This window comes from Nuphar pumila, chromosome 3 (genome assembly GCF_984573655.1).
Source record: "Nuphar pumila chromosome 3, dmNupPumi1.hap1.1, whole genome shotgun sequence".
NCBI classification, from domain to species: domain Eukaryota; kingdom Viridiplantae; phylum Streptophyta; class Magnoliopsida; order Nymphaeales; family Nymphaeaceae; genus Nuphar; species Nuphar pumila.
The window spans coordinates 44,353,676-44,380,631 of record NC_143251.1 but is presented as its reverse complement, the minus strand read 5'-3'; the positions used below and the strand labels follow the sequence as shown (position 1 = coordinate 44,380,631).

The window sequence follows — 26,956 nt, the reverse complement described above, 5'->3', positions numbered from 1 at the left end:
GGTTTAGGTTAAGTTTAGGTATAAATCTGATTTTTGGAATAGAAAATTCTTGAGTTTCAAAATTACCTATTCCTTTAATTTCAAGAGAGGTTCCATCAACAGTGGAGACATAAGATGGGGAACCATTTTTCAAATAATCGGAAAGTGACAAAAAGTTTGGGGACATATGAAAAGATGCACCAGAGTCCAAAAGCCAAGAGATTTTACCTGGAGAAGAAGAAGTGGATACGACCGCACCGGAGGTAGATCCCTTGAGGAGAGGTTGAAGAGCTTCCACTATTTGATTTATAGAAAGGGTCCCACTCGAAGATGCCTCATCCTTCTGCGGTAAACCAGTGGTAGCCATAGCTAGAAGTTTCTTCCATTTAGGACATACGGGTTTGATGTGTCCCGATTCTTTACAAAAATGACAAATAATTTTGCTATAGTCCCTTCTTCCTCTTTGACCACCATTTTCACCTTTATTTTGAAATTTAAAATGAGGGGGACGATAGGTTCTTACATTGTTTCTGGGTCTTGATACGGCATTGACCTTACTATGTTCTTCAATATTACAAGGGACTGCAAGGACATTTGGTCCTTGTTTACATAAATTCATACGAGTCTCTTCACCACTTAACTTGGTGAGAACATCTTCAAGAGAAGGGGGAGAGAAAGAGGAGAGAAGAGATGACCTTATTTGCTCAAATTCGGGCCTTAGCCCATTCAAAAAATTGAAGAACCGATCTTCTTCAAGTTGCTTGTGATGGCGCTCAATTGCCTCTCCACTCCATTTTGGTTCAAGCATTGCAAGCTCGTCCCAAATAGAGGAAAGATCGGCAAAGTATTCCCTAATCGTCATTTCACCTTGGGAGAGAGAGATAGCCTTCTTTTGAAGGTAATACTTATAAGAGAGATCCCTTGAGGTGTACATTTTTTCAAGATAATGCCAAGCTTCCGATGCCTTTTTGAATTTAATAATGTTGGCATTAATCTTGGTTTCTACGGATGAGAAGAACCATGAGAGAATCTTGAAATTCTTCATTTCCCATTCATCGTGTTTCTTGGAGTATTCTTCAAGAGCTTTGGTTCTTTCTTCTCCCTCAAGAATCTTGATTTCGCCTTCATTTACTATGGTAATCTTGGGTTCCGGTTCCGGAATTGGGCCAAGAACATATCCCCATAGGCCTTTCCCTTTTATATGAGCCTCCATATTTCCGGCCCAAACATGATACTTGGACCCATTTAATTTGAAACCAAGAGCAAAATGGGACTCTTTTTCGCCCATTAGAGAGAAAAGAGATAGAGAAAAAAGCGTACCAACACAATATTTCCAACACCAACTTTGCACAAGATTCTTCTAAAATATTTGAGAAGAAAGATCCACCACTTCAAACTTCAAAGATCGGAAGGCACGTTTTTTGAGGCACTCGAAAAAAGGAGAATCCCACGATCTTCAATAGTCAACCTTGCTCTGATACCATGTAAAATTGTCTATGAAAAGACAATACGCATACGAGCACAAAAAGTATAAAAAAGATGTGCACGAAGGCACTCTCACAACACTTGAATAAATACGCAAAAAGCGTAAAAATAATAAACATGCACAATGACATGTATTTTATAGAAGGAACCAAATGCTTGAGACTCTCAAGCTTGAAGAAAACAAGAGGGGAACACCCCTATTTATACAAGAAGAAGAGGGTGCAAAGGGGCTCCCAAAGGAGTCGTTGGGGAGCCCCCAACGGTCACTTTTGTGACCGTTGGGGACCCCCCAACGACTCTATTGGGGGATCCCCAATGCACCTTTTGTGAAAAGGTGAAAAGAATAAAAATAAAAAAATAAAAAGGATACAAAAAATAAAAAAGAAAAGATACAACATATTCCTATTGGAATATGCGCAAGAAGGAAATTTACAATAATACCCTTATCGGGTGAACAAAAAGGAAAATAATATATAAATATATATAGTTATATATAGAGAGATACTTATACATATAAATATTATATGTATATGTATCTCTAAGTATATAAGTATATATATTTATATTTACATCAACGATTTTAGGAGATACATTTTAAGAGAACCTTCCACCACACACCGAGGATCCGACTCAGAACTCATCGCGACTTCTCCACTGCCTACCCCCAGCTTCACCTTATTATCTCTGGAACATATGAATCATTAAGCAAGGCCCCAAGAACTCCGCACACCCAGCTAGCTGGGTCTGTTTGAGGTGTTGAAGCTGATGGATAACGAGAGTTTGATACTTGGGGTGCACTTCTGTTGCTGCAAGGCTGAAGCATTAGGCTCCCTAGTGGGCTAGGAATGGGTGGGGGCACATAGCAGGTCCCCTGATTAAAATATCAAATAAAAAAATCTGTGAATCATCAAGCAAAAAATCCAGATGCAAATACAACACCAAGATTGAGAGAAGACACGGAAATTGCCTTCTGCAATATATCACACAATCACCTATAAATCTATGAATGGCCTCTTGACTTGTAGCCTAGAATTTGTCTGTCAGCAAAATACATTCTGATTTCTGCTGTAATTTCTGATCGACTGCTAGCTTTAGCATCAAGACGTCAGGGGGAACCAGAGCACCCCTTTTGCTTATTGTAGGAATTAGACCTGATGGGCAATCTTGATTGTCTCTCGAACCCAATGAAAAGAAAGATGAATTTTCTTGGTATGGATTTGTAGTTAGTGTAAACCTTTGTAGCTCAGAAAACTTATCCTTTTCTTCTTGTTCAGGAGACAGTTTGAAGAATGCACCATGTGCATTGTCTAGGTGGGCAGCAAGAGACTGAAACAGGATTTTTTTCACCATACTGTTTCAACAATCATATGATAAAATTTTGAAAGAAAAAAAGCTGATACTCTTAATTGAACAACTTTCATAAAGCAGTCCACAGTAAAGACGTGAATGAGCATGGATTTTAAGTTTAGTGAACTTGAATTATGTACCATTCAAATATTAGAGTATTTTGCAACTGTCCCTATGTCCTTGCTGTAGAGTTTATTGGTGAAAACAAAACATAATTCAATTGTTTATATTCAAGTGGTTGTAACATGGTTTGCAGGTTTAAGGGCAGAAGGATTTAAACAACCGTTAACCATAACCTTTTAAACTTATAGCTATGCAACTTAGGTTCTCGTCCTAGACTTGCCAGTTGCATGAATGAAATAATGGCAATGTTGCCAAAAACTTTCAAAAGCCTTGAACATAAGAGACTGGAGTTGCCACTCTCTGAATCAACTAGCTAGCTTTTCACACAGCCAATGAATTAATAAGCTTGCAAATTAAAAGAGTTCCCAAGAACAACACGAGCATTACTCTTTCCAGCACATAGTTACACCTCGCCCTGCACTGACTAAATCAATCCTTATCTTTCTATTAATCAAATTGTTCATTGTAAAAAATTAAAAAGAGAAAATACTATTCATGAAAGAAATTAAACATGAATCTCTTCATATGGTGACATCTAATCTCAAGAAGTTGAATAAATGCACACACTGTTTCCCATGTATCCTTGAAGGAACTCACTGCTTGGCAGTGTGATTCTTGCTGTTTCAGTTTCATACATGAGCATGCAAGTATACTGAACCGAGAAATGCAGCAGAAACATGATCAAACCATTTACTTCATAAAGCTAGAGGTTGGGCTCTTGTGAAAACAAATACACCTCCACCTCCAAGCGCACGACCCAACAGCATATCACGGTCTAAATATGACAGATAGTATAAACCACCAACCGACCGCCTACAACGTTTTAATGAAATACTTTGTGAAGGTTTCAAAAATATCTGATAGCAAAAATAAACAAACAAAGTCCCACTAACATGCTAACATAAAAACCATCCATATTAGCAGGCAGCAGAATTTAATAATTCCAAAAATAATGAAGATCACCTTACTGGACTTCTCAAAGGAAAGTACGAATGAATTGCAAGATCTACAATATACAAAATCAATCAGTGCAATAGGGAAAGAAAGAAAATGCATCCACAACACAACTGGTTGCCCAGTAGGAATAGGTAACAAAGTAGGATATCAGCTCAATTTCCATACTTGTAAGCTCAAAAATGTACGAGGAAGTATTGCTGGAGCTATCAAGGCCTGAAGCTCTTCACTGATCTTCAGATTCCCAACACCAACCTGTCAAACCATCATCCTTGAGAAGATAGCCAACAGAGCACAACCATACTCACATGCACACATGTGTTTATTGTCCCCTATTTTGAAGAGTTTCTCTTTCCAAATCTCGTATATTTTGGCCATTGAAATTGTGCTTTGATTTTATTATAATAAGCCTTAAGTACCCTTGCATCATAAAAAATTAAAAAGCAAAAAAGTTCTGGTCATTATCTATAACTCTGAATACAATCCACATGTTTATACAGAATAACACCTAAATGGTGAAAATTACATTCCAGAAAAAGAACAGAAAGCCAGTAGCCAGCCAGGGACTTGAGGTTGCCTGAATCAACGTAAAAACAAAGCACATGGTAGAAAACAAAAAACAAAACCTTGTCCTTGTTTGCCAAGATCAAAATTTTTTTCTTAGCTAACTTAAAGGTTACTCAGGTTTGCCGGATCCTATTCCCATCCAGCCTTCATGTCCACCAACCGAAGAATAAAGAGTTCTCACTAGTCAGTGATGCTTAAATGAAAGTGTTTTCTTTAGATTTATGTGGTGATCTTTGTATCAGATTCTACACTCATATCAACTCCACTGCTAATCAAGGCAACAATGGCCCTGAACAACATCTACTAGGTTTTCTACGATGTTTATGTAATAAAATATGCGAAAATACAAAACAAAGACCTCTAAGGGCTTACATGAACATAAACACAAAGTGCACATCTATGTCACACGGACTCGGCTAAGGAGGTGCCGCACCCGAGTCGACACGCCCCGACACGGGTGCGGACTCGGGTGCGGCTTCGGACTCGGCCCAGACTCGGTCAACGCCGAGTCGGACTCGGTCAACGAGTCCAGGCCGAGTCCGTCTACATTTTGGACTCGGTCAACTTTGACCGAGTCCAAAAATGTCCCTAAAAAATCAAATTTTTATATTTTTTATTTAAAAAAATATATATAAAAAGAGGCACAGACTGTGACTGTGCTGCAGTCACAGACTGTGACTGTGCACAATCACAGGCGGTGCAGTGTGCACAGTCACAGACTGTGCACAGTCTGTGACTGTGTGACTGTGCACAGTCGCACAGTCTGTGACTGTGACTGTGCACAGTCACAGTGCTGTGGATTGTGCCTGTGCACAGTCACACTGTGGCATTTTAAAAATAAAATAAAATAAATACATTTTGTGCATCCATGCGACTATTGAAGAAATCCAATACCTAAAGAAAAGAATGTTTCAGTTAATAAAAAGGCTTCCATCTCCATGATATTTTAAACTAGAAATTATTTAACACACTTAGTAAATTTTGAGAAGATGAATCACAAAAATCTCACATAACAGGAAAAGTCAATGCCGTATAAATGTTTTCAACAAGCTCAATAAAATTATAAATATATATATATATATATTTTGCCGAGTCCCCGTGTCCAAAAAATTTAAAATTGTGCCGCACCCGTGTCGCACCCGCACCCATGTGACATAGGTGCACATGCACATACACAAGCCCAACTAAGGGACAATCTAAGAGCACTAAGGCACTGCACTGTTAAGTTGTATACATATATATATATGTATATATATTTTATTTATAATTATGTAATAGGTAATACCCTCTAGGGGTATTTTTGTCATTTTACATCATTGTAATAGGTTGTGCCCATTAGGGGTACTTTAGTTCTTTTACTTTATTTTGCTCTTTTTGTCCTTTTCTGTTTTTATAGGGAGTTGTTGGGTTCTTTTTAGACTAGTCAACATAGAGTTGACTAGTCAATAGAGCTGTTGAAACAGTCCAACAGCTCTATTTGAGACTACCTCTTGTGTATAAATAGGGGTGAACCCCCCTCTTGTGTATAAATAGGGGTGAACCCCCCTCTTGTTCTCCAATACTCTTCTAATTCATTCTAACTCACTTTGTGACTATATTATGAATAAAATGTTATTTATTTTATTTTTGCTTTTGTGTTTTAATGCATGGCGGTATTGCCTTTAGTGGTTGTTTGTATTGCCTATGTTAGCACCTTGTATTGTCCAATGGCGGACTTGTGCATGTGCACGTTGTGTTTGTGTTAACGTAAGCCCTTTATGGTTCTTGCATTTGTTTTTTCGCATATTTGGTGAAATGGTATCAAAGCAAGGGATTCTTGATCTTGGTATCTTGTTCGAGTTCATGCTTCGAAAGAAAATTTTGGATTGATATATATGGATTGGACTCGAGGCTCTCGTATTTTGGTATTTATCGCTTGTTTAATTAAAAAAATATATTTATAATATATATATTTTCTTTCTTTTTTTTCAAAATTTGTCTAAATATTATGGTTATTTCTTGGGTATGTAAAATGTGTTTTTTGAATCAATTAGAATTAGAGTTTTGTGAAATGGTTTTAATGAAATATTATTTTAATGACTTGTGTTTGTTTCTTTTGACATTAACCCATAAGTAGTCTACTCTTGAGCCAATTATTGTAAGTTCTTCATGTTATTATTATTTTGAATACAAAAAATATATAATTTTATGATCTCATGTACTTATATATATATATTTATTTTGGGTTTCTTGGACACCATTATTATTATTGGTGACTTTATGCAAGTATCAAAGCATGTTCTTTGAATTCTATTTGTTGCATTCATTGAGATGTGCTCATTAAGAATTTTTAGATTCTTATATATTTTATATCTTGAGTCATCATGATTTTAAGTTCATTAGTCATGCCATGGATATTTTGTATGCTCTCATGGGATTGCTCTATCGGCATATCATCTTCATATTTATGTGTTGTGGACATATGGCTATGCATGTTTTATGCGCCATTAATGATTATGTGTCATTTCAAAATTGGTTTTGGTATTTGGGGTTGAAAATTTAGACATTTTGGGTATTGTTTTATGATCTCAAATTAAATTGAAAATAGAGTTTTATCTTAAAAATCTCTTTTTTAAGTGAGATATTATTTTATTGGCTCTTGCGTAAGCAAGATAATTCAAAATATATTTTGGGTATATTGGTATCTTATGTGAAATCATGGAGTTCATATGCATATCTTATGTGTTCCTTCATAATTTTTTGTAGCTTTGCACTTATTAGATTATTGCATATACATGAATTTTGATCTCTTTGTGAGTATCCATGATTAGTTGTACTTGTGTATACTCTTGGTTTTTCATATGGTTCTTTAAAAATCTCTATATATGTTTTTGGTCATCTTTAATGTTGTATGTCATTGTTGTCTCATAGTAGACTTGCTTATATTGACCATGTATATAATTGCATATGATTGCATCATTTGATATCTTGTTGTGCATATGATTGCACTATACTCATTCTAAAGTTTTCATCTACATTTATTGGATTTGATTTGAAACTTTGTTTTTTCAAATTAGTTCTTATATATGAACTCATTTATTTGGAAACTGATTTCCGTAAGTATGTATTGCTTTCTTATGGCATTTGTTTTGTCCATCACAGATTTTTATACAATGACTTATTTATTTTTGGGTTTGTTAGTGTTGTTGAACCAGAGTTGTTTGTTGGGGTGAATTGTGTGCACCTCAATTTTTTGTCAGTTTAGATTGTCAGCTTATAGTTTGGCTCTAACTAACTGTTGTTTTTATAAGATCTGTAGATCTGCACCAGAAACACAGTTTGTAGGAAAGGAGAGAGAGGAAAAAGAAAAGGCTGCAACAACTGATTCCCCACACCCTTCCTCATGAGTCGTGGGTTTCTTTATATTAACCATTAAGTTACATTCTAATAATGCTCCTAGTTATAATACATAGAAAAGAAACATAATATGGGCAACAAAAGAAACATTAAAATACAGTTACAAGCAGAATCGTGATACACAAAACATGTCGATCAATCTTGATCTGGATCCAGACCCAAAAGCTCACGTCTCAATACCCTCCCTCAAGTTGTGCATGGTAAGAACCATAAACAACTTGCTCTTCAGGTACCAAAATCTTTCCTTAATCATTTTATAAACAAATCTGCAACTTGATCATGAGTCACAATGAATTGACTAAAAATCTCCCCACTTTCAACTTTGCTTCTGATAAAGTGTTAAATCTATCTCTATATGCTTCATTTTTCCATGTCGAATAGGAATGAGAGATATCTTAATCACACTTTGATTATCACAAAATAAGATAGAACTTGACATCTGTTGATATAAGTCAAATAATAGATATCTAATCCAAATGATTTCAGATGATGTTGTCGCCATCGACTTGTATTCAACTTCAGTACTCGATCGAGCTACTGCCTTCTGCTTTTTACTGTTCCATGAGACCAGGTTCTTCCCAATAAAAACACAATACTCGAAGACAAACCTTCTTTCATCTGAATCCCCTGCTCAATTAGCATCTGAAAAGGCTATAACTGATGAAGCAACTTTATCAGTATTGTTTCTCCGATAACAAAGCCCATCACCAAGAGTCACTTTTAGATATCTAAGGATTCTTTTGACAACCTCAACATGAGTAATACGAGGACAGTGCATAAACTGAGAAACTTGATTGACTGCATAAACAATATCAAGACGAGTAAAAGTAAGATATTGAAGCATACCCACAATACTCTTATACCTTGTAGGATCATCAAAAATGTCTCCATCACGTCAAAGTTTTTGTTGCAAAACACTTAGAGTGAATATCGGCTTGCAATCTTTCATTTCAGCCCAGTTGAGTAAAGTGTACTTATGTTGTGTCAATACTAATGAGTCTTTTCCTCGATCAACCTCAACGCCCAAAAAATATTTAAGGTCTCACAAGTCTTTCATTTTGAATCTACTATTTAGCACACTCTTGACATCATCAATATGGTCTTTGGAATTTCTTGCAACTATGATATCATCAACATAAATAAGTAATATTGTAAAACATTTGTCACCTTTGTAGATGAATAAAGAATGATCCAAATGAAATCCGCAAAAACCATGCTACTAGATTTCAAGTGAAAAACTCTCAAACCATGATCGAGAAGATTGTTTTAGCCCATATAGAGCTTTATTCAATCTACACACATAGTTAGCTGGATCTTTCTCATTATACCCTTGTGGATGCTCCCTATACACCTCCTCCTTGAGGTCTCTGTGCAAGAATGCATTTTTAACATCTAATTGACTTAAGTGCCAACCATGATCCACCACTAGAGAAAGAACAACTCTGATAGTTCTCATCTTCACAACTGGACTGAATGTTTCATCATAGTCCAACCCATGTTCTGGAGTAAAACCCTTTGCAACCAGCCTTGCTTTGTATCTCTCTATACTGCCATCTGGTTTATATTTTATTTTAAAGACCCATTTTGATCCAACTACATTCTTTCCTGAAGGTCTTTTTATAACATCTCATGTTTTACATTCATATAAAGCTTGCATTTCTTCATTCATAGCCTCAATCCATTTGTTAGATTTTGAGGCCTGATTGTATGATTGAGGTTCTTCACGGTGAGATACTGCAGCTGAAAATATTTGATGGTCCATGATTAAATTTTCATAACTTACCCATCTATCAACGAGGTGTTGCACTCTTCCAAATCTTCTGATTATTTGTCCTTGTTCATTGGGATTATTTTCATATTCAACATTTTCATGTTCTGAACTGCTCTCGTATGTAATTTCATATTGAATTTTGAATTCTGCGGTTGTATGTAATTCCTTTGAACCTTTCTTCTATGCTATCAGAATGATCAACTTGTTGTACCTGAACATTTGGTTGGTCTGACCCCACATGTGCACCTTCTAATTTATCATTGTTTGCATCATTTGTTGTTGTTATCTGTGAGCTCTACTCTCTAACATACTTGTGATCATCTTTATACTAGCAGTTTGCTTTAACATATCCAGTTTTCTTGCAAATGTAGCATGTGGGTATTTTCTTGTCCTGATAAAAAATATGAGGTGTATTAGGAAGTGGAAACAGCCCACGTCCTCCTTGATTACCTCACCCTCTGCCTCGTCCTCTCATGCCTCTTTCTTTCCCAAATTGTGCGCTTGAAATAAATACCTAATGATTGTTTGATGCCCCTATAGGATTCTCAACAGATCCTCCTCTTAAATTCATCTCAAATTGCAACAACTTAGAATGTAAAGCTTCAAAAGTAGGCAGCTCATCAAAATAAGATAAGGTAGTATAGATAACGTTGTATTTGGGTCCTAATCCATTAAGAACCTGTTGTACCTTATCTTTATCTGAAATGATGTGACCAATCAGAGCAAGTTGATCTGTAATTTCCTTCATCTTATTAAGGTACTCCATGATAGACATGGATCTCTTTTTAAGATTTAGGAACTCCCTTTTGAGAAACATAACTGGCCTCAGAAACCTGTGAAAATGTTTACACAAGTTGGGTCTACAATTCCATACTTGTGCAATCATCTAGAATGCTTACCAAAACCTCCTCTGACAGTGTAGAGGTGATATACGCCAAATCGCATTTTATCCAAGAAATGTATTTTGGGTTCTGAACCTGTGAGAATTTAATAGCAGCCCCTTTTTCATCCTTTTCTTCCCTTAGTATGAATTCTGGTGGAGTCTAAATCGATCAATCTAAATGACCAGAAAGATCTTAGCTTCAAATAAAAGGAAAGATCTGTCTTTTCCAAGTAAGAAAATTTGAGGTATTTAATTTGTAATACTCGGAATTTTTTTGGGCATTTTGCTCAAAACATAGATATCGAATAAAATAGATGTTTTTGATGACTTATTTTGTAATTTTAGATTACACGGTTGTGACCGCATCAAAATTTTGAAAAGAGCATAAGTGATTTCGTCAAAAAACGAAGCTCGTACACTCGCAAAACATGCCCAATAACCCCAAGGGCAAAATCATAATTTTTAAGATCTATTTTATAAGTTTCGAACACATTGTTGCATTCATATCGAAATTCTAAGAAAGTCGATTTTGGTTTCTTCGAAAATGAAGTTTGTATGCTCTCGAAACTCACCCGATAAGTTCGAGGGTAAAATAATCATTTTTGTAAATATCGCAAGACATTTTGACCATTAGTGTCATACCTGTCCAGCCACCTGTTGACCGAGTCCAATCAACCCTGATTTAATATACAAAGAAAAACAAATACATACATATATATATATATATATATATATATATAATGTAATTGGGCTTAGTTAATGTAACTAGCTGGCACCAGTCCAGTTAAGCCAACTGAATTGGCTGGGCCTTGGACTTTGGGTTGGATCATAATAGATCCAACCCAAGGCCCATTTAAAGCCTAGGGGTGCCCACTGTTCAGCCCCATGGTTTGCATGTGTTTTCACAAGTGTTAACACTTGTTTGACCTTGTGTTGCTACCTCCGTCTATTTAAAGGGCTCAAGCCCCCACCCTTGTAGTACTTATTCCTCACCTCTCTCTACTCCCTTCCCTCCTTTACTCTCTCCCTCTTCTCCTCACTCTCTCCTTTTACATCCTTTGGTGGTGGGCTTCACCATCAACCAACACTCAGCTTCCTCTCTTGCTCACCACAGGTGGTGGTGACCCTTACCAAACCCGCCTGGTAAGACCTTCCATCTGACCAATACTTGCTCAGCTAAACTGAATTGAACTCAGTTTCACCAAACCCAGTTCAGCCCCAGCACCTCCCTAAACCTGACCCGGTTCACCTATTGACCAACCAGGTTCTCTCTCTCTCACTCGTTGACCCGGCTCTCTCCAACTGTTCTCTTCGAGCAACTCGGCCTGGTTGCTTTCTTCGCCACCTCAACTCTGTTCGAAACAATTGCAACCCGCAACGCAGTCCGATTCATCTTCACGTGTCAAAGAGAAAATTCCTCCAGGACTTTTGGGAATTTTTTTGTCTCTTACCAACGCACTTCCAAAGTAAGTTCTATCGCCAAATGCGTGTAAATTCTGAATAATTAAATATATCTTTGAGACGTATATGCTCTCTTATGTTTGAATGATTACAATATATATATATATGGTACTCCAAATAAAATATATATATATATTGGATTTTGAATTTGGTACATCTCGTATTTGAAATAAGATAATAATAAAATAATAGTTTTTGCATACACCCTTTCTGAATAAAATAATCATTTTTTCATACACCCTTTCCGAATAAAATAGTTTTGCATACATCATTTCCAAATAAAATATGTGGATCAGATTTCGAATAAAATAAAGTTTGGTACACATCATACTCCGAATAAAATATTTTGAAGATGCACATATTAAATAATACTTTTCGCATACTCGCCTCTTCAAAGATAAAATATTTGAAGCATAAATAGAACAATGTGCATCTTTGCTTAGCTCAAGAATAGAGCTCTGAGTTCAGAGAACCCTATTGACAATAGAATATTTAGCATCGAATAAAAAAAACACGATTGTAGACCAAAAGAGTCTAAGGTTCTGAGAGACCTTTCTGGTGTCACAAGTACACAGTAGTGTGTAGGGCATACTTCCGTTCTGAATTTGGCTTGTGTGCGAGCTCAAACTAAATTAACTCTTAAAATACGAAACAAATCACTATCTGATAAATAAAATATGCCTACACACAAAACTTAAGATATTGATCTGCCACATTGGCAAAGTACTCGTATATACATATCAAGTACTGATTGGGTGGGGTACACATACAGGACTCTAGTTATTACCCTAAAAAATGGGTACTTGGGTTACTGAACCTCATTCTGGCCTACAAAGTGTAAGGCACTTAAAATAATCTTTATAATAAAGATAACCCTTCTAACTTATTCTATTTTGATCTCTACCTTGGAGAAGGTAGATGATACAACCTCGAGTGATTCTGTTCTGAGTTTTGGGAGCGACGTGTCTTAATGGTCTCCACTCACTCGTAGGTCTATGGAGGCCGAGGCTAACCCCAACTATTGCAGTAGTCCAGGATGCATCCTACTTTTTGTTCTGCCTTAATGGTGACTTTTCCAATCACGGACCGCCCGCTTTGAGTCTGTTATCGTCAAGTACCCGGGTTTAAAACATCTGAGAATAATATACCCCCGAAATGCTTCTGCTGACAGCAATGGTCTTCCCCCACGTACTAGGGTGGATGGTTGATTATCGAAACAAAGACCTTTTGAATCACAGTTTGAAATGAAAAAATGCCTTAATTATGCAAACAGTTTTGTTCTATATTATGTCTTACTTTTTCAGTGAAAATGTTCTATCTGAAATGTCTGAATATGTCTAATTTTCTGAATTACCAGAATTGGTATAAACTTACCATACTGTCAGAAGTCTGCCTCTTTAATGGGTTTTGTTCAGGTACAAGACAGTGAATGCAGCGGTGCAGGAGCGACGTCGAGGACTAGCACTCTCCAAAGGATCCAGAGCCAAGCTTGGGACTTTTTGTTCATAATATTTTGTGCTCCTACGTTTTGAACCTTCTGTACATTTTGTCAAGAATGATGTAAATAATATTTTGGTTGTATTCTGATAAAAGCCTTGTGTTACTTCACCCTTATGGCTCGCTTGAAATTATCAAAATCAGACTCAATGTTAAAATTGTTTATGATGTCAATATTAAAAAAGGAAAAAAAATCCACATTTTTTGTACAAATTTCAACATTTTTGTTAAAAATTTTGGGTTTTAAATTTTGGGGCATCACATAATTTTTCGAAAACTAACTGATTGAGGAAGCTTGTTGCATTTTTTTTTTGCAGCACAGACAGTCACAAAAAATAAATATCTGATCAGCAGTAAAAAATGCTATATTAATTTCTAAGCAGGAATAATATATATTGCCCCCTTTTTTTAAAAAAATGAATAGGTATGGGTTCACGAGTTCCAGATCTGAGGAGAAAACATGATTTACTTTTGAAGGGAGAAATAGGTTTAGATCTGGATTAAGATTCAGATCTGAAATAAAATAAAACACAACAGATTCTCAGATTCTCAGATTGGGAGATTAGGGTTTGAAATCAGATATGAACTCAAATTTAGATCTGAAACAAAATAGGACAGAGGGTTTTAAAATTAACATGAAAGACAAATTCATATCCTTAAGAAAAGGGATTAGATCTGAAACTTGGTCCAAATTCAGATCAGGAAAAGACTTTAGAAAAGGAGGAGAACCCAAAACCAAGTCGCGGTCTAGGGTATCGAAACTAACATGAAAAACAGATTCACGTCCTTAAGAAAGGGAATCTGATCTGAATCTTGGTCCAGATTCAGATCAGAAAAAGACTTGAGAAAAAGAAAACCCAAAACCAAAATCGTGGTCTAAGGTTTCAGATTGGAGAAAAAAAGGAAGGGAAACACCAAGATCTTTCGAAACTCACCACGAAGGAGCTCTAATACCTTATAAGATGTGCAGATCTGCACCACAAACACAGTTTATAGGAAATAAGAGAGAAAGAAGAAAAGGATGCAACAACTGATTCTCCACATCGTTCCTCATGGGTCGTGGGTTTTTTATATTAACCATTAGGTTACATTCCAATAATGTCCCTAGCTATAATACATAGAAAAGATACATAATAGGGGCAACAAAAGAAATATTAAAATACAGTTACAAGCAAAAACATGATACTCAAAACACATTAATCAATCTGTATCTAGACCCAGAAACTCACATCTCAATAGTTTTATCTCTGGTTTTGTGTGTGTGTTGTATCACTCATTTGTTTATTTGGCCATTATTATTATGGATGCTTATAATTATATTTATTTGTGATGGTTATCTGTTTTGAAACCATGGTGTTTCGAAAGATTGTTAAAATTGATAATCTTATACTTCTTGATGATATTAGTTTGTTTTCATTAATAAGCTCTCTTACCTCGTGTGTTCTTCCTATTGTATCTCTCATCTCAGTGTTATTATATGTAGACAAGAGATGTTTGTTCACACTGTCATATGTTTTTAGCCCATTATTGGCATTGTGATTATACACTTGATCTAGTCACTGATACACATGATTTTTTAGTGTCATTATATGTAGACAAGAGATATTTATTTACACCTTTATATGTGATTTTAGTTCATCGTTGGCATTATGATTAGGCTCTTGTTCTAGTCGCTGATACACTTGTTTTGAGTGTCATTATATGTAGACAAGAGATATTTATACACACCTTTGTGTGTCTCTTTGGCCCTTTAGTGGCATTATGTATATGCACTTGTTCTAGTAGCTGATACACTTGATTTTTGAGGTTTGGAAGTCTAGTGAGGTGATTACTTGTTTTCCTTGTATGAAAAAATGCTTATCAATAAAATAGTATGCATTTAATTGATAACATATATATATATATATATATATATATATATATATATATATATATATATATATATGTTTTAAAATTGTTATTTGGTCCTCTGTACTTAAATGCATTCTAGGATGTGTGAGTGAATTTTAATAAGTTGTGATTTATGGGATTGCTCTCATTCATTATTATATGCATTAAATACATTGCATATATATATATATATATAAATGTTTCTAATTTATAATCTTGTTCACATTGTTGTATGCATAAATTTAAGTAACTCCGCTTTTCTTGAGGGTTTTTTTTAAGTGTTATACTCTATGTGCATATTGTTTTTAGTATAAATTGATTATTTGTTCTATTTGAAGGGTTTTTCTGAAAATTTGGGATATTATTAATACATGATTATTTATCTCTTCTTGATAATTTAAATGTTCTTTAAGTGATTAAATTCTCTTATAGTCAATATTTATGTTTTCTTGAAAAATATGTTGATTATGGGCTTATGCTTGTCTGAAATTGTTTTTATAAATTTTATAATCGAGGTATGCTTCTCTTAAATTTATTACTTTGTTGTACTTGAGTGTTATTCTTATTTAAAATATATATACTAGTTTTTTTTTTAACTATGGAACTATTTGATTAGGATATCTTCTTTTTATGTAGTTGGAGCCTGTGTTTTGTTCTCTACAGGTTCTTAAAGATGTAATGGATTGAGAAAAGAATATCTTTGATACATCATATTATGAAGATAGAGATAGTCGATGAAGGCGTTTGGAGATGATCACCAATTAAGACATTCAAATACTTATATTTGCAAAATTCTCTAACGTGTCATAAAGATGGAAACCTATGTCACACGGACTCGGCTCCAAGGTCGACGCACCCGCATCGACACGGGTGTGGCTCGGACTCGGTCAACCCGACCCTAGGTGCGGTCCACCCCCCCCCCCTCCTGTAAGGAAAAAAAACCCTTAATCAGGTTTCACAACTCATCACATGTCTCCTAATTGGCACAACTTTGACAGAGTCTTTATATATATATATATATATATATATATATATATATATATATATATTCGAGTCCCCGTATCCAAAAATTTTGAAATTGCGCCACACTAGTGTCGCACCCGCACCCATGTGACATAGATGGAGACTCTCAATGAGACACATAAAGACTTGGATCCTCTCCATTGATTCTTTTTTGTATTTTTAAACTTTCGATATATTACATCGTAAGTTTGAGGGGGAGTATTAAGTTGTATATATATATATATATATATATATATTATTTATAATGATGTAATAAGTAATACTCTCTAGGGGTATTTTCATCATTTCACAACATTGTAATAGGTTGTTCTCATTAGGGGTACTTTAGTTCTTTTACTTTATTTTGTTCTTTTTATCCTTTTTTGTTTTTATAAGGACTATTTGGTCAAAGACCAAATAGAGCTATTAGGTTCTTTTTGGACTAGTCAACATAGAGTTTGGTGAACCCTGTTTATTCTCCAATGCTCTTCTAATGCATTCTAACTCACTTTGTGAGTATATTATGAATAAAATGTTATTTATTTTATTCTTGCTTATGTGTTTTAATACATGGTATTGCCTTTAGTGGTTGTTTGTATTGCCCATGTTGGCACCTTGTATTATCCCATGGTGGACTTGTGCACGTGCACGTTGTGTTTGTGTTATCATATGCCCTTTGTGGTTTTTGGTTTTGTTTTTCTGCATATTTCGTGACATATACAAGTACTAAGTACATACAAGACAAAAAAATTAAAAGAAAAAACTAAAAAATATAAAAATATATATATTTTATCAAGAACGAATGCTTAAAATCAGCATTAGTAAATGAAAAGGGATAAAAAACCCTATTCATACACATAGAAGAGAGAGGGAGAGCTCAATAGAGCTCTTTGAGGTATTAATTTTATTGACTAGTCAACTCTATGTTGACTAGTCAAAAAAGAACTCAACAACTTTATTTGATATTTGACCAAATAATCCCTAAAAAAAGGACAAAGAAAAATAAAGTAAAAGTACTAATGCGCTCGTAATGGGCACAACTTATTATAAAGACTGAAATGACCAAAATACCTGTAATGAGTATTTACGTATTACATCATTATAAATAAAATATATATACATATATATATACAACTTAACACTCCCCTCAAACTTGAGGTGTGATATACCAAAAGTTTGAAAATACAAAAAGAATTAATGAGAAGAATTAAAGTCTTCAAGTGTTTTCATTAGAAGTCTTCATTTTTATGTCACATCAAAGAATTTTGCAAATACAAGTCTCTGAATGTCTTCATTGGTGATCGTCCCCAAACGCTTTTATCGGTTATCTTGATTTTCATGATATGATCCATCAAAGATATTACTTTCTTAATCCATCACATCTTTAAGAAGCTGTAGATAGAACAAAACAAATGTTCCAACTATACAAAGAAAAATATCATAACCCAATAGTTATAAAGTTTTTAAAATAAATATATTTTTGAACAAGAGAAACATCAGATAATCATAAAGAAAGATAAGAGGAGCATACTTCAAGGATAAATTTTTATGAAATCAAATCATAAACCCAAAATCAACATTTTTTTAAGAAAAAAATAAATATATATCATAAGAGAATTTTATCACTAAAGGACATATAAATCATAAAGAAAAGATAAACAATTATGCATATGAGATACTAGAACAAGAGCATAATCGCAATGCCACTAATGGGCTAAAAAACACAAAATATGTGAATAACCAACATCTCTTGTCTACATAAAATGACACTTAAACAAGTGTATCAATTACTAGAACAAAAGTAAAATCACAATGCCACTAATGGGCTAAAAACACAAAAAGTATGGATAACCAACATCTCTTGTCTACATAAAATTACACTTAAACAAGTGTAGCAGCTATTAGAACAAGGGCATAATCACAATGCCACGTATGGACAAAACAAACACAAAAAAAGTGTAAATAACCAACCGGTGCACATAACTCACCACATTTGAAAAACATCACTTGTCTAAATAAAATGACACTTAAATAAAAGGCATAAGATGAGGAAACACAAGAGGTAAGAGAGCTTGTAATGAAAACAAACTAATGTCAACAAGAAGAATAAGAATAACGATTTTAAAAATCTTTTGAAACTCTATGGTTCTAAAAACATAACTATCATCACAGAAAAATCAAGATATCAAGCGTCCAATATTGTAACAAGTTACACAAACAAATTAGTAGTAAAACACTCATAAAAACTGAGGTCAATCACCTACCAGTTAAATATATACCTAAACTGACAAGATGACATAAGGTGTGCACACAACTCACTCTAATGACTAACTCGGATTTCCAACAACAATGAGTTCAGAGGTCAATCCCAAGGAACAAGAATTGATAAGACAAAAATTTTCAAGACAAGAAAATCCTCAAGTAATGCATTTACAGAGCCTTCAATCACCAACCGAAATGTCCACCAATATTAAGTGGATAAAAAAAATTTGTTTTCTAAGGAACATTTCCACAAAACCCACAAAGAGCTACACAAGAAGTCTCACAATATAAAAAATGATATTTTATTGAATATCATAAGTATGCAATAGAAACATAACACTTAAAATTCATGTGAGGTATCATGATGCAAATAATTTTTAGTAAAAACATGCAATGATACGACAAGATAATATGTCCACCAATGAGAGTCTTCAATTACGAACAATCATGTCAATGAATAATGGACAATTACTAAAGTGAACCACAATAGAAACACTTCTAATACCCACAAAGGGAAAACACAAAGAAGGTTCTCATAATTCTCAAATTAATATTTTATAAAAACTAAGTATACAAAAAAGCATAATATTTAAATCTCATGCAAAACATGTAAGATAATGTTCATTAAAGAGCCATGAGACTACGAAAATAACACAATCACAAGGACCACAAAAGGGCCAACAAGAGAAACACCTAATAACATAAATATTTTTAATAATTAAAAAAAAAACATATTTAAAAGGCATTTATAAAAGTGAATGGTTTCCATAAGAAATCATGCTCAATACCTTGTGCACGAAGAGATAATCTCATTTATCATGTAAGACAATCACAAGTGCACAAGGACCATATATCAATATAAAAATTATTTATTCAAAATTCAAAAATAGCAAGGTATCCATGTTCACTAAGATCCTAACCACATACAATTTTTAATACTTCATAAAATATTTTATGTTTCATATAAAAATATATCAAAGAGAAAAGAAAAAAGAAAATTTCAAACACAAGTTAAGCAAAATCTCATAAAATCATACTTGTGAATAGGGATGGACACGAGCCGAGTTTGAGCCTGGGCTGATCAAACTTGGCTAGGTTCAAAATCCCTTTGTCCAAGCTCGGCTCGAGCTCGGAGTCGAGCTTGTAAGGCAATGTCTGAACTCGGCTCGGTTCCGAGCTTAAACAAGATTTATTAAAAAAAATTTGTGGAGGAGGGATTTGATCCCCCTGACTTCATTAACGTTAACCAAGGGACCTACCATTAAGCCAAAACATGGTTTTTTATTATTATTACTGAAAAAAATATATACATACTAAAAATTCTCAACGAAAAAAGGCACAAAAGGTGGGATTCGAACCCAATACGTTATTAATAAAGACTAACGCCCTAGCCATTACAGTAATGGTGCAATTCTGATTTTTTTTTGCAAAGATATTATATATATGGGGTTTGCAATGAACATAGCCTTATCAATCATGTCGAGCCTTATCGAGCTCGACAGGCCATTCAAGCTCTGCGCGATAGCTCGTTCGAGCTTCATACACCGATTCAAGCTCAGCTCATTTACGAAAGCGGATGAGCTCGAGCCCGAGCCAGCTCAGTTTGGTGTGCATCCCTACTTGTGAATGACACACAAAACCATTTTAAAATAAATATTTCAAATTTTTTTAAAAATATTTGACAATTTTTCAAAACAAACCAAACCAAAGTTCAATACAACAATAAATACGAACATGATTTGACATTTGTTCCCATGAAATATTCGAATAAAGCATCTAAATGCCAACAACACATGCTCAAAAATTACTAGATCATATACATACATTTTAAATAAGGTGAGTTCAAAAAAATCTAAGATTCAACTAGATCTCATGGAAGCATACACGTATTATTTCACAAGATCAAACAAATATTATAAACCTTATAAAAAAATTAATAAAAATAAAACCAACAATAATTTGAAAAGCATTTAGAGATTTTAGATTTTAACAAAAATAACAAACAACTTTTCAAAGAAAAGAAAAACTGAGGTTTTCTCATGCATAATGAATGCGAAAGATAACTCAAATAACACTAAAGGTTTAATATACATACCGGGCCAAGATTTCCCTTGAATCCAAGCCACAAAATGATCACAAAGCATGAACTCGAACCAAAGAACCAAACCTAAAAATAAAGCAAAATACCAAGAAAGATTTTTTGGCTCTGATACCATGTAATGAAATATGCAAAAACACAATACAAAGGCATCTAAGGGCTTACTTGATCATAAACACAAAGTACACATGCACATACACAAGTCCAACTAAGGGACAATCCAATAGCACTAAGGCACTACACAAGCATTAAGTGCATACAAGACATAAAAGAATTTTAAAAAAAAACACAAAAATATAAAAAATATATATTTTATTGAGCATGAATGCTTAAGAGAAGCATTAGTAAATGAAAGGGAATAAAATCCCTTATTTATATACATACAAGAGAGAGGGAGACCTCAATAGAGTTGTTGGACTGTTCCAACAGCTCTATTTGGTATTTGATCAAATAGTCCCTATAAAAACAGAAAAGGACAAAAAAAGAATAAAGTAAAAGTACTAATGTTCCCCTAATGGGCACAACCTATTACAAGGACTGAAATGACCAAAATACTCCTAATGGGTATTTACTTATTATATTATTATAAATAAAATATATATATATATAACTCCTTATGTGTATACCTGTTTAGTTATACACTGCCAGTCCCAAGCCCGGATAAAGGAGGAGGGTTTAGGTAGGCCTGTGACAGCCAGCATAAAAACTTAGTCATACCCTATGAATATGAACCAATATGAGAATTTCGTTGGGGCGTTTCCTACTGAGCGACGTGTTGTACTCTATAGGCCCGGAGGCAGTGATAAATGGGCAAGGGTTGCTAGGTCGTCGCCCGGAAGCGACGCGTCGCACCGGCACCCGGGTGTGGTGTCAAATAGGCAAGGGTTCCTTCACTTTGTTGGACGGGTGGGGGTAAAGAAGTTAGTCCAAGACCATAAAATTAGGTTAGCCACTTGAAACATAGGGTCTTTAACTGGTAAGTTGGTAGAGTTAGTAGATGTTATGTGTAGGAGAAAGATTGATATTTTATGTCTACAAGAGACCAAATGGGTAGGTGAGAAAGCAAAAGTGATAGAACCTTGGGGATATAAGATTTGGTATACATGAATAAATAGGAATAAGAATGGAGTAGGGATTGTTATGACTCGTGAGTTTATAGATAATATAGTTGAGGTCCGTAAGAAGGGTGATAGGATTTTACTTATTAAATTAGTATTAGGTACGGATATTATTAATATTATTAGTGTTTATGCACCTCAAGTAGGCTTAGATGATTCCATTAAGCATCAATTTTGGGAAGATTTAGATGGAGTAGTACAAGGGATATCTTATGGAGAAAGGCTTTTCATCGGCGGTGACCTTAATGGGCATGTAGGCATTAGTAGGGATGGATTTGAGAGTATCCATGGAGGCTATGGTATAGGAGAAAGAAACAAAAGTGGAGAAAGGATTTTAGATTTTGGTTTGTCCTATGATATGATCTTAGCAAACACTTGGTTTAGGAAGAGGGAGTCTCACCTAGTAACATTTAAAAGTGGGGTTAATACGAGTCAGATAGATTTTTTCCTACTTAGAAAGAGAGATAGGGTTGTTGCATCGATTGTAAGGTTATACCGGGAGAAAGTGTAACTACACAACATAGAGTCTTAATTTTAGATCTTAGAATTAGACAATGCCGCAAAAGGGATAGACATAGGATAGATCCTAGAATTAAGTGGTGGGCACTGAAAGGAGCTAAACAAGGAATGTTTGTAGAGCGGGTAGTTAAGAAAGTTGATTGGTGTCTCGAGGAGGATTCAGAATTGTTGAGAATAGGTGGTTTAAGTTTAAATCTTCTTAGTTTGAAGGTTATTTGATATTTTTACTTAATAATGGACTTAGATGTAATTTATTCTTTTGGCCTCTCTCTATTTAACATAGAGAGCAGCCCTAATATGAATGAACGAGTTTTTCTTCCTATGCAACCGTCTCTCTCTCTCTCTCTCTCTCTACCTAGGGTTCGGTGCATCTCTCTACATGGTATCAGAGTCATCGATCGTGGGAGCGTGATCGAGCGTGATCAAACTACGATTAATCTACACCAACGATTTTTTTTTTTTCAATCAGGTCAGCTGTTTATTTTTCTGTGTAAGATCTGATAACAGATCTGGGATTTGACCAAGGTCATGGCCCAGATCTGTCATCAGATCTAAGGGAGCAGGATGCGTGCTGTTGGTCTGGTAGCTCCTCGTTTTTGGTTTTTTTTTTTGCCGTGATTCCCTGTTGCCGAGTTTTATCTCTGCCGTGATTTCCTGGATTTCCTGTCGTGATGTTTTGTTGCCGAGTTTTATTGTCGTGATATCCTGATGTTTGGGCACAACAGCAATCTCCTTGTCGTGGTTTTTTCTGTTTTTGTGATTTCTTGTCGTGACTTCCTGTTATTTGGGAAAAACAGCAATCGCACTTGTTGTGTTGTTGCTCATGATTGAGATATGACTAACTGTTGAGTTATATATGTCTGGGAGCAGCCTCTGTTATGATTCAGTTTCTGCGTATGCATAGTTATGTTGGTTGTGATTCCCTGCTGTGCTGAAAAAAAATTAAAACTATTATTCATGTTTGTGGGTTGTTGTTCACTATTGTCGTGGAAATTGCAGGCTTGATTCTCTGCTGTGCTCGGAAAATATTCTTGTTGTGGGCTGTTGTTCCTTATTGTCGTGGTCTTTTTGTGTGTGTGAACAGCTGCTGGTTGTCGTATCGGTTGATGTGTGAGTGTAACACACGCTATTCCTTGTGTTGATTGAAGTCTGTCCAGATTTTTATCTCTACTGAAACAGAAGTATATCTTCAGTATGGCTGAAACTTCGAAATGTGATTCCAAATTGGAACATATTGGAGAGTATAAGGCATTTGCCAATCCCTTTTCGTACGGCTCTTCTGTAAGGTTGAATGAAACTAACTATGCCAGGTGGTCCAGAATGTTTATGATGTCGGTATCTGAACATCGTAGAAAACATATCTTGTTGGAAGACGAACCCACTGAAAAAGTGGGAAAATATGTTACCTAGGATGAAGATAATAACATAGTTATGTCGTGGATTATGAATAGTATTGAACCCCCTATTGCAGATGGTTTAATTTGCTATAATACAGCCAAACAGATGTGGGACAATCTTCGAGATACGTACTCACAAGAGACTAATGTGAGTCGTATCCTGCAAGTTGAACAGGAGATATATAATTTACAGCAGGGAGATCAGACCTTGGCCCAGTACTATGCCTCCGTCAAAGCTGCCTTTGAAAGACTTAATGCTCACAAACCCCTCTGTTGTTCGAAACAAAAGGATCATCAATAACAAACTATGGTTGCTCGGTTTCTTACAGGTTTATCTTCAGAATTCTCTGTTGCAAAAGTCCAAATGTTGATTGGTTCAGATGTACCTACTCTTGCTGAGGCATATAATCGTCTGAGTAGACTTGCGATCGCTCTTCCACAATCTCAGCCTGCAACTCAGTCATCTGCTCTAGTTGTCTCATCTGGTTATGGGCGTGAAAATCTTCAGAATATCAGAGGACGAGGTCATGGACGAGGCATGGGAGGCAAAGGAAAGCTTCAATGTACATTCTGTGGAAAATATGGACATTTAGAAGATCGTTGTTGGGATAAGCATGGCCGACCAACCTCTGCTTCATCAAAGTCATATGCTCCTAAAGCAAATGTTACTACTCTCGAGGCAACAAAGGTACAGGAAAATATCTCTACAAGTGACAGTAGTATCACTACTCAGTCGTGCTAAATATGATGAGTTGATAGCTTTTTGTCTTTTGAGTTCCACCCTTCCTGTAGCTGGTGTTGCCTATTCAACCGGAAATCATCTTCATCCGACTGACAGTAAGTGGATTATTGACTCTGGTGCATCCAGACATTTGTGTGGAAATTCACTTGTTTTTTCAGATCTAAAGGATATTAATGCTCATCGAGGAGTCTCATTAGCCGATGGGAGTTCCTCCCCGGTTGTTGGTCAGGGAAATATTTTTATATCCTCCTCATTACAGTTGAAAAATGTTCTTCATGCTCCAAATTTTCCTCAAAGTTTACTCTCTGTTAGTTGCCTTATAAGAGAACAAAACTGTAGAGTAATATTTGATCCGATGGGTTGTCATTTTCAGGATTTGCTGATGGGGAAGAAGATTGGTGAAGGCTATGAAGAAAATGGAGTTTACTACCTACATCATCCAATGGGTAATGTTCATGCTGCAGTGGAACACTCATTCAGTCTTGTTCAGTGGCATCGTCGTCTTGGTCATCCTTCATTGTCAAAGCTTCGCTCAGTCTTTCCTCAAATTCCTTTCACCACATCATTTCAGTGTGAAGCATGTCAGCCGGGCAAGCATCATCAAAGTTCGTTCCCTTCGAGTCAGAGTCAGTCTAGTAATAAAGTTTTTGAACTTCTTCGTGCAGATGTATGGGGTCCTAGTAAGATTCCTACTAGGACTCAGTGTCAATACTATCTAGTTATTGTTGATGACTTCTCTAAGTTGTCATGGGTGTTTTTAATAAAAGAACGATCTGAAGTTCCAAGTATTATCAAATCCTTAATTCTTGAAATAAAAACTTAGTTTGAATCTATTGTCAAGATTGTTCGCACTGATAATGCTCTTGAGTTTAAATCAAAAGTTCTGTTACAATTTTACCAAGATCATAGCATCCAACCTCAAACTTCCTGTGCCTATTCATCTCAACAAAATGGGGTGGCTGAGCGAAAACATAGGCACCTGCTTGATGTTGCCTGGACCATTATGATTCAATCTAATGTTCCTGCGTTATACTGGGGTGATGCGATTACCACTGCTTGTTATCTGATCAACCGCACGCCTTCATCTTTCGTGGGTGATCAAATTCCATTACATATCCTAAAACCTAATGCCCCACTCTTCTCTTTCTCGCCCAAAATATTTGGATGTGTTTGTTTTGTCCACAAACTTGGTCCTGACCGTGATAAATTAGCTGCTCAAGCTACAAAATGCATATTTATAGGTTATCCCAAAAATCAAAAGGGATATCGATGCTATGATCCTATTTCTCGCCGAGAGTATGTCAGTGCGGATGTATCTTTCTTGGAATCCACTCCATATTACTCTAGTACCGGTTCCCCGATGCAGGTTGATCCAGCTGAGTCTTTTTCATTACCTATACCTCCTTTTCCTTTAGAATTCGTGCCCTCATTACCGAACCAAACTTCATCCTCTTCCAGATTTCATAATCCTCCATTGGTATATGTGCGTAGAGCTCCACCTTTGCAAGTGCCTTCATCTTCTTCTTCTCCTGAGGTAAGTTCTACTGACAATAGTGATCTTCATGATGATGATAACAGGCCTATTGCTCTACGAAAAGGGACATGACAATGTACCTTATATCCCATATCTCATTTTGTCTCCGATGCCAGAATTGGAAATCAGATGAAGTCTTTTATTTCAGCCTTATCTGCTGAAACTATTCCTCTGAACTATCAACAGGCAGAGCTTGATAATCGCTGGAAGCTGGCTATGCAAGAAGAAATGGATGCTTTAGTCTCTCAGCATACATGGGATCTAGTTGATTCCCCAGCAGATGCTGACATTGTTAGATGTAAATGGGTATATACAATAAAGTACAAATCTGATGGTTCTATTGAAAGGTACAAGGCCAGATTAGTAGCGAAAGGGTATACTCAGACATATGGTATTGATTTCTTTGAAACCTTTTCTCCTGTTACACGGATGGGTATCATTCGTCTTCTTCTCTCAGTAGTTGTTCAGCATGGTTGAAGCTTGTGCCAATTAGATGTGAAAAATGCATTTCTATATGGGGATCTATCTGAGACCGTTTACATGCAACAACCTCCAGGTTTCGAGGTTGAGAGGGAGTGTCAGAAGGTGTGTAGATTGAGAAAGACGATTTATGGCTTGAAACAGAGTCCTCACGCATGGTTTCAAAAGTTGTTTGAAGTGATGTCATGCTTTAGCTTTAATAGGTCAGCGGCAGATCATACTCTATTTATCAAGAAAACTAACTCAGGCATAGTTGTTATGGTGGTATATGTGGATGACATCATTCTTACAAGAGACAATGTGAAAGATATTGAAAACACAAAGGCTCATCTTCAAAAGCACTTTGTTACAAAAGACCTTGGTTCACTTAGATATTTCCTGGGTATAGAAGTTGCTAGGAGCCGTGAAGGGATGGTTTTGTCTCAACGGAAGTATGTTCTTGACTTATTAA

The 26,956-nt window shown here is 35.5% G+C and overlaps 1 protein-coding gene across 2 annotated transcripts in view; it reads right to left on the bottom strand.

The window, feature by feature from the left end:
• Positions 1 to 3,350: 3,350 nt before the first annotated feature.
• Positions 3,351 to 26,956, bottom strand: part of LOC149842758 (putative plastid-lipid-associated protein 10, chloroplastic) — a 46,784-nt gene continuing 23,178 nt past the window's right edge. For both annotated transcript variants that reach the window (XM_089999407.1, XM_089999408.1), the window contains exons 6-8: positions 4,057 to 4,143; positions 3,898 to 3,940; positions 3,351 to 3,747 (exon numbers count right to left, since the gene is read on the bottom strand). In XM_089999407.1, coding sequence (XP_089855533.1) covers positions 3,911 to 3,940; positions 4,057 to 4,143 — 117 coding nt within the window. In that variant the 3' untranslated portion in view covers positions 3,351 to 3,747; positions 3,898 to 3,910. The remainder of the gene's footprint in view (positions 3,748 to 3,897; positions 3,941 to 4,056; positions 4,144 to 26,956) is intronic.